This window comes from Sesamum indicum, linkage group LG1 (assembly GCF_026168435.1).
Source record: "Sesamum indicum cultivar Baizhima isolate 11 linkage group LG1, ASM2616843v1, whole genome shotgun sequence".
Taxonomy (NCBI): domain Eukaryota; kingdom Viridiplantae; phylum Streptophyta; class Magnoliopsida; order Lamiales; family Pedaliaceae; genus Sesamum; species Sesamum indicum.
In genome coordinates this window covers 13,617,728-13,627,321 of record NC_142657.1, presented here as the reverse complement: position 1 = coordinate 13,627,321, position 9,594 = coordinate 13,617,728, and the positions used below count along the sequence as shown (strand labels likewise).

General features: G+C 31.8%; 1 protein-coding gene across 1 annotated transcript; it reads left to right on the top strand.

Moving 5' to 3' along the window:
• Nucleotides 1–2,521: 2,521 nt before the first annotated feature.
• LOC105160154 (multicopper oxidase LPR1) lies at nucleotides 2,522–6,850 on the top strand. The gene is made up of 4 exons (XM_011077420.3): nucleotides 2,522–2,993; nucleotides 4,833–6,290; nucleotides 6,494–6,556; nucleotides 6,649–6,850. The coding sequence occupies exons 1-3, from the start codon at nucleotides 2,781–2,783 to the stop codon at nucleotides 6,545–6,547; spliced, it is 1,725 nt and encodes a 574-aa protein (XP_011075722.2). The 5' UTR covers nucleotides 2,522–2,780; the 3' UTR covers nucleotides 6,548–6,556; nucleotides 6,649–6,850.
• The last annotated feature ends 2,744 nt before the right edge of the window (nucleotides 6,851–9,594 follow it).

Genomic DNA, 9,594 nt, shown 5'->3' with positions numbered 1-9,594 from the left:
AAAGCTGGTCTTAAAAGATAATTATATCTACACCTCCTTATCTATAATTTATTTTCACAAATCATCCATCTCTTTTAAAAAATTACACATATGTCCATAAAAAACATCAACATTATTTACACTGATCATCCCTATTTTTTTGACAAACTATACATACATCTCTAGAAAATGTTAATACTAATACAAACTAACTTTATTTTTTTGTTGCTAAAAGTAGTTTTTATAATTATATAAAAAATATAAATAATTTATGTAAATAAATCATAAATCCGAATCAGTCAACATAATTATCCCTCAATCTAACTACTCATCCTAGTACGCGACAGATTCAAATCTTGTTTCTTAACTTAATCAAATTAAACTGCATGACTGTATCAACCCAAGTCAAGGTGAAGCTATATATGTCGGGAGGATGATATGAAAAAATTAGCCAAAACCGTATCTCATCAATTTAAGAATGTAGGAAAGTAGTGGTTGTATTTACTCGGTCTTCCAATGGCCTATAAACCCTCCACGTCATTCTAACTGCAAAAAACCCATCAAATATCTCAAATTGATGCCAAATACAATTGACATGTCTTCCATAACCATTCCATCGCATTTCTCAATCTAGAAAAATAATGGACCATCTCTCTAGAAAAAAATATATATTAGCAACAAAAATTGAACAGCCACACATTTATTATGATTATATTTGTGTCCTAGTTATAGATGTGTCGTTAATTATTTATAATAATAATTTACTACACATTTTTTGTTACTAATTTCTTATATTATGATAATATTAAAATTATTGTCATTTAAAATATAATTTTTCCGACAAATTTAAAATCATCATTTAATTAATAGGAACATTTTTAAGGATATAATAATAGTTTTTACAAACATACTCACTGTCTGTATAAATACCACAATAATGACTAAATTTACTGTTTTGATATTTTCTCAAACTGGCTCTTCGTTTATTGAATTGATGATTGATCACTGGACCCTCACTGAGTCATCATGAAGCGGTAGCCTTTTTATCGTATTGCCAGCAATATCCACATGATCAGATCATGCCTGAAAATTATTATTGACTTTCGAATTTTAACCTTTGTTAGATTAAAATATTACCACTTTAAATTAGATTGGTGACGATTAATACAATAATTTCGATTGGGGGCGGTAATAATTAAACTGCGGACAGAATCCATTAATTAACACACAACTAACAAGTAAATATGGCCAAGAACGCTCGATTATTTAATTATCAACTTTGCTTACATAAAAGGTTGAATATTAAAAAGGAGAAAACAAATAATATTAATATCTTAACATGTTCGACCATAAAGAGATTTTGAGAATTTTTATTTCACCTGATATCATATTAAACAATCATCTTATTTAAAAAAATTAAATTATAAAATAAAAAATATTATTTAATATTAATATCTTCGTATTGTCTATTTGATTTTTGGTTCTCACCATAATCCGCTGGCGATATTTTCTGTGGTTATCAAGCATAAATTCTACGATAATCATTCTGCAGGAGTTTCAATCAGAAGTGCGCATCATTTTCACCCTCTCTTTTTTATTCACTAGAATTCTGATATTCAACAATCCCATTGATCTGCTGACTTTTCAAACAAATCTAAATTCGAATTCTGGTAATTTAATTGACTTGGGTGTCAGCATCCAACTAGCAATTACGAGGGATAGTGAATTTTTGTTTAGGGAATCCACTTCATTCGAAACGGTTGAAGAAATAAATATACAATTATGCCGGACAATGTAATAAGAGGAAAATTCTTATCAGCTCTACGATCCAATCAAATCGATTACCTAGTAAATATAGGGGATCATTGGAGAGGTTTAATATAATTGTACGTAAATCTCATATGGATTTAAAAATTACATATATATAACACTTTTGAAGTTTGCTTCTATTTAATCAATAAGTCCCCATTAGTTAAAATTCACCAAATTTATTAATATTACCAAAAAAATAACTGAATAAAAATTAATATTTACACTTGATTGACTTATTATAGCTCAAATATTTTTTTCCAACTAAACTCTATATATGGTGAAGATATACATCCTCATATGTATTAATGCGTGAAGAGTATGATGGTAATTTGGTTATAAATATATTTGTTTGGCCTGTAATAAATCAGTAAATTGAAGATAAATATAGATGTAATTTTTCAAATCACATGAGGTCTGCGTAAATTATACTAAACTTCAGGGGAGGGATTGTAATTAATATCTCTAAATATAATTCACTTAGTATGTAATTTGTTACTTTTCTTGCACTGTAAAACAATGATATCATAAATGTATGGTATAATTGGTTGAAATTTGAATTAGTAGTCTTAAAATAGCATTAAATTAAAGATGAAAGAATTAATTTAGTAATTAATGAAAATGTAATCCGAGGCATAGCCTGAAAGTCCCGGTTTGGTTGCTTTACTTTTCAGCGGAGACATCGAAGCCCACCGCCACTAGATGCAACCATGGGCATCCTTTCATTGTCAAACTCACATTCACCCTCATATCTATCATTCTTCTCTGCCATTCTCATTTCTACTCCAAAAATTAAAGAAAAAAACATTTTCTTTTTCCTCATTCAACCCATAAAAGCGCACACCCACACTACTCTACTTTTTCTGTCTTTAACATGTGAAGGAAGCGTCACCAAACCTTCTCACTTCTTGCTCTATACTGTCTGCACCAATCTGACTCCTCCTTCTTCTTCTACACACGTACATATATATATATATATAACATCGAGAAGAATGGAGAAATTGTTAGTTTTAGAGTTGATTTGTGTTGTTTTAGTGATGGGAAATGTGAATTATGCATGGGGAGGAGATGGGTTGATAAGCCCATCCCAGTTGGAGATGTTTGTGGATGAAGTGCCAGACATGCCCAGAATCAAAGGTTTCCATCTCCTCAATGCCTCTCCTCTTCCCAAATCACTGCGTATCGGGATGTTTTCCAAGAAATGGGTAAGTTTTCTCCATTTACCAACTCTTTCTTTCTCTTTTCATCTCAAACTTTTCAACTTGAAAGAAATTAAAATCCATAGATATATATAGCGAGGTGTGGATGATTAAAGTAAGAGGCATTAGTAATAAGACGAAAATGAATGAGTTTAAATAATTTACAGCAGTACTACTCCAGAGAATCTTTTGGAGACTGCACCCCACCCGTGTATTACATTGCATACCTAATCAGTGGTCTTCCTCTTCCCATCTTTCTATCTCTATCTCTATTTCAAATAACTCCAAACTTACACCAACACATTTTCTGACCACCTATCTCAAATTGCAAATTATCTCGTACATTTGTCATATGATTAATCACCGAACCCCCACGGGCTGATGCCTAGTTTGTGTTAGACCTTTTCTTTCTCATTGTTTGATTACTCATAGTAGAGCCCACGTTCAAATGAAGTTAAAAATCAATGTGAATAGGCTCACTGCTTTTCTCTTCACATAAAGTCAGCTATCATCTTTCCCATCTCATCTCATTTGCCTTTTTCTTTTATTCTCAACCCAATCGTCAACATTTGCTTGTGTTTTCTTGACTACCTAGTTTAATTTGTCCAAGTACCGAAACCAAAGTTGGCAAAAGATTCCAGCTGGAATTACTTCTATACCAAAATTTCCCTTTCTTTCTCAATTTTGACCTTGCTTGCATTTCATTTTTTTCTTTGATGTAACATGTCCTTTCATCTTTTCCTATGCCTTTTCCTTGTCTTTATGTTATTCTATTCCAAAGAATCATAATTAGGTGTAGGAGGACATTTTGGTAATTAGACAGAAACACAGCTTTTGGTCTGAGTGCAGCTTGAACTGTCCTAATACAACTGAGAAAAAAGGTTGTCTTGTTCTTCTTCCAGTTAAATTCAGCACTCCAGATGCTGTCCACTATCACCACCTTAAATTTGATTTTATTAGTCTTCTGTTTTGGAATACATGTCAGCATCACTTATGAGTTGGTAATGGTAATGGTAATGGTAGGAGGACTTAAATTTTCTTACATGTACTTAATAATATTCTTCTGGAAACCCCATGCACTTTGTATTAATTAATAATTTAATTACTTTATTAACGGATGGAAACATTGTCCCACGTATCACTTTTATGCCCCGTTAATGGACATATATTTACTAAATCTGCCCTAGCATAATCATGTATTATTAATGTCCATTAACTACCTAAGGTTCTAATCAGAACGCTTGTTAATGTGTTGGTGTGACAGAACAATATGATACAAGATCATTTTTAACTCTAATTGACAAAATTGATGGAGTAGGCCAATGATTGCATCCTACGTTTCATTTTAGAGTTAATTACAACGAGTTTTATTGAGATTTGACATAATCACGAATAACTTCTTATTATTTGAAAAATTATTAGTATTCTTATTGTTTGATGAACTTATGTTATAAACTTATTCTTAAATGGAGGTCTGAAATTGTCAATTTTGCTCTCGTTGTATTTGTTTCTTTTTCTAAAAAAATAGTAAAAAAAGCAGACGAGTTAGATAGAAAATTTCAAAAAAAAAAGAACTGGTAGAAAAAATTTCACAAGTGTGGTGAGATGATACACTAAATAGGAATGGAATAGAAGATTTGAATTAATCACAGAATTTTGCTAGCATTTGACTATGGTTACTACTAAGCGATCACTTTATTTTAAATTTTAAATTGATAGGGAGACAATCATTTAATATTAATATCAATTAGATGAATATTTCCCATTTTGTGTTTCACCCACATTGTTGGTGTGTTTGAACTTGATGGAATGATATATGATTTAGTTGGCTATTTTTGGTTGCAGAAATTTCATAGAGATCTTCCTCCAACCCGAGTTTTCGCGTATGGTACGTCAAAGGAAGCAGCAACAGTTCCCGGTCCTACAATTGAAGCCCTCCATGGAGTTGAAACTCTTGTGAAGTGGACAAATCATCTCCCCTCTAAGCACATATTGCCATGGGACCCCACTATTCCGACAGCCATACCTCACAAAGGAAAGGGCATTCCCACGGTGGTGCACCTCCATGGCGGCATCGATGAACCGGAGAGTGATGGCCACTCGACTGCATGGTTCACGTCCGGGTTCAAAGAGCGGGGCCCCTCTTGGACAAAGAAAACTTATCGCTACCACAATCTTCAGCATCCTGGGACGTTGTGGTACCATGATCATGCAATGGGATTGACTAGAGTCAACCTTTTGGCTGGCCTAGTCGGAGCATACATAATCCGACAACCACATGTCGAGTTGCCACTTGGACTCCCATACGACGATGAATTTGATCGTCCGTTGGTTGTATGCGATCGTAGCTTTCGTACGGACGGTTCAATATTCATGAATTCTACAGGAAACAACCCCTCAATACATCCTCAATGGCAACCGGAGTACTTTGGGGATGCGATTGTAGTCAACGGGAAGGCGTGGCCCTACATGATTGTTCGAAGGAGAAAATACCGGTTTAGAATCATTAATGCAAGCAATGCGAGGTTTTTCAAGTTCTACTTCTCCAATGGCTTGGGTTTTATCCATGTGGGATCAGACTCAGCATACAATGAGAAGCCACTGATGATCAAGGAATTTCTGCTAGCACCATCTGAGATTGCTGATCTGATTGTTGACTTCTCAAACTCCAACTCGGATTCAGCTATCTTGTGTAATGATGCACCATATCCCTACCCTTCCGGAGATCCTGTCAATGAAGCAAATAGCAAAGTCATGAAGTTCATCATAAAGGCCGGCCACGTGCTGGACAAGTCGAAAATCCCAACCAAGTTGATCAAATATCCGTCACCAAATTTGTCCGATGCATCCATCACAAGGTACATTGCTCTGTATGAGTACGCTAGCAACACCGACGAGCCTATGCATTTATATATCAATGGGAAGCCATATGAAGCTCCGGTGACTGAGATAGCTAAGGTTGGTTCCACTGAGATTTGGAACATAATCAACTTGACAGAGGATAATCATCCATTGCACATCCATTTGGGACTTTTTGTGGCTTTAGATCAGACGGAGTTGCTGGATGTGGATAAATTCAGAGAATGCATGAAGAAAATCAACGACGCCATCAAATGCCAAGTCGACAAGTACGCACGTGGCAAGAAAATAGAGGTGCCTGCCCATGAGAAGGGATGGAAAAATGTGTACAAGATGATGCCAGGATACATGACGAAGATACTAGTGAGGTATTCGTATATTCACTCGAATGCTTCATATCCTTTTGATGCCACTGCAGAGCCGGGCTACGTTTACCATTGCCATGTAAGTGGTTCCTACCTCAATACAGCATGGTTAACGTTTGAGCCGGAAATCCATTTCTTGCTTAGATAGCTACTACATGCGATATATAAAATTAATACTGTTGACAGTGTCGAAGTTTTCTGCTTCTCAGTGTTGAAGTCTGAACTACATATGTACGTTGTGTATTGCATGTAGATATGATGATTTTACTAATGAAATTGCAGATCTTGGATCATGAGGATAACGTTATGATGAGACCCTTGAAATTCACTAATTGATGCATGGAGGTGAATGATATTTGTAAATAATTTCTTCTCTATTCATTATTGCTCCTTAAATCATCTTCAGAGATTAATATTTTATTTGATGTTTGGTGCAGAAGCAATTACATGCAGCGTTCTTGAAGTAGAGCTGCAGCAGCACATTGATGACATATGGAGACAATATTATGCCACAAAAATGTTATTCTACACTTTGTATTTGCATGATATTCATGATTACATATATCTTGGAAAATAATCGAATAATGTAAAGGAAGAGAAATATTGAAAAACCATCGCTATGTTTGGTTTTGTTTTTAACTTATTTTGAGGTATTTTGTGGAGAGATAGAGAGAAAAATAAAGATAAATAAGTATAAGTTAGAGATAGTGTGTATGTTTTGATTTATTTTTGGAGATAATATAAAATAAGTATGGTATGTTTGATGTTGGTTTGTGGGAGATAAAAATACTATTCATTGTCAAATCATGTCTCTTATATATATATATATATAATTTATTTAGCTGTGAGTGGATTAAAATAAATAGTATTTTCTAATTATATATGTACGAAAATGAAAAAATATAATTTATATAAATACGCTTTTATAAATAATTAAATGCACTCTAGTAATGGATTAACAATATTTTTGTTAGACGTTCTATTCGAGGTGATAAATTTGAATACATTATTCAAATAAAGTAATATATGAATTAACCACGTAGAATTGATATGTTATTTTGTGATTTTAAAATTTTTTAATTATTTCAATGATGTAAAAAAATATTACATATAAAATATTAAGTGGTTAAAATGAAATATATTTAAATTTAAAAATCAAATACAAACCTTATGAGCTATTTTTATTGGGCTTTAGAAAACACAAAATTTATTAAAACAATTGAAAACAAATCTAAAAACTACTTAATAAATTGACCCAAATCCAAAAATAAAAACAAACATAATGTATATATATTATTGACTTTTCTTTTGTTTATCCCAACTGAGACTGAGATAGACTGTCTGATTAAACTTATTTAAAAGATTTTATTAGCTTGTATATTTTATAATATGTTATATTTTATCTCAAAAATAAGTTTATGAAATATTTGGATAAAATAAGGTCATGAATCTTAAAGAGATTTGTAAAAAGAGAAGATTGGGAACCTCTTAACTGTTGTACCGGTCTTTAAGTCCCTACTACTAGTATAACATATTTGTAATTATTTGAAGAATTTGTTAAGATTGTAGACGTAAGTTAGGATCCTTACTTTTTTTTTAACAAAAGCTTATTAGCTAATAACATCTTATTTTTAAAGCTTATAAAAAAGTTATTAAACACTTTATATCATCTTATAAATTCTCAAATATCTTATAATATGTTTTAGGTGGTGAGGTTGATGTTTCCAACCAAGAAGTCATGAGTTCGAGTCTTATAAATGTAGGCACTTAGTCTATTTTTAATAGTAGTATGCTGTTTTTTTTTTTTTTTCTTTTCTTGTTTGTTTTGAACTTGCTCGTTAATTTCAAATTATTAAAATACTTTTTTTTAAAATAAAGACGATTTAGAAAAAATGAGAAAGTTGCTATTTTCAATATAAATACGTGAAAATTGCATGGGGGAAATAATTATAAGAATAATAAGTGGCAGACTGACATATACATTATGATGCATGTAAAAGATATTATAAACAAATAAATTAGGTGGTTACATATCTCCGACATGACTAAAAATCTGGAGAAATGAAACCCCCACAATATTCATGGAAATTATGATGAAATACGTAGGAAAGAGCTGTGAATTCAAACGCGAAGCACCACCCTCCACATTTACATCTATTACAACTTGTATCATATCATATCATATCATCCCCTACGCGTCTCACAAATTCATACTTTTTGCCTAGGAGTTAGGGCCTACCTAACTACTCTCACAACTTAAGAAATTACATGTACCTTTTAAATTGAATATTTTATTAGGGCAAAATATATTTTTAGTGGCAGAATTTAATTTGATATCATAATTATGGTAAAGATTAAAAAGACGTGATTTTGAGTTTTATAGAATTAAAAACGTCATCTGTCATAATTGTGGTATAAAAAAAAAAAAATTCAGTCCTGATTTTATGGGATTAAAAAAACATTGTGCCCCTTTTTGATTAATTTCACTATGTATATAAAATTATGTTATTTTATTTATCTAAACAATATATAAATTAAAAAATATAATATAAAATGAAATACAAATTCATAAAATAATAATAGTGGTGTTTTGCACAAAGAATTGACTTTGGTGAGCATATCATATCATCATCCAAACAAGGCAGAACAAATCAGAATTGCATGAACGAATAATTGGGAATTGATAAATAATATAAAAATAATAAAAGTGAGGTGTAAGTTTGGGAGTTGGGAGAGGCCAATGTTAATGTTGTCAACCAATGCACGGCCGTTCTGCATCCATCCCAACTCTATTCTTTTGTTTGTTTTCTACTCAACATTTACCACTTTTTCCTAATCTTCTCTCTCTCTCTCGGACACCCTTTTCATTACTTTGATGGCTAATTGGCTTTCAACCAACCAAATTATAGATATACTTTCACTATGACTACTTTTTAATTAACCATAATAATCATTTGCAAGTTCTTATATTACAAATTGAGAGGTACATATTTGCCACCTCTTTTTTTCTTTTTATTTATTGATTCATAATACAATTATTCGTGATATATTAAAACGAATTTAATACAATTTGTCCATTATGATATTACAATTAACAAATTACCATCTTACGATGCAGCACAAATTTTAACATAATGATTCTTATATATGTTTAATGGGTGCTTGTGAATGTTGAAAATAATCACTTATCAACTTATCGCTGAAAATAATGTTTTTGACTTTTTATTTTGCAGCTTCTGATTTTCAAGTGCTTAATTTAAATCAAAAGCTATAAGTAACTGTTTTATCAAATTTTGCAGCTTATTGGTGAAAGTGTAAATATTAATCTATTTTGTCAACCATTTCAATCCCAACTTTTTTTTTTCAATTTTAAATTTTATTTT

Excerpts from the sequence above, each read along its gene's own strand:
- LOC105160154 (XM_011077420.3), top strand. The coding sequence starts at position 2,781 with ATGGAGAAATTGTTAGTTTTAGAGTTGATTTGTGTTGTTTTAGTGATG. Across the intron at positions 2,994-4,832 it reads GGATGTTTTCCAAGAAATGG|AAATTTCATAGAGATCTTCC; the intron begins GTAAGTTTTCTC and ends TTTTGGTTGCAG. Across the intron at positions 6,291-6,493 it reads GCTACGTTTACCATTGCCAT|ATCTTGGATCATGAGGATAA; the intron begins GTAAGTGGTTCC and ends ATGAAATTGCAG.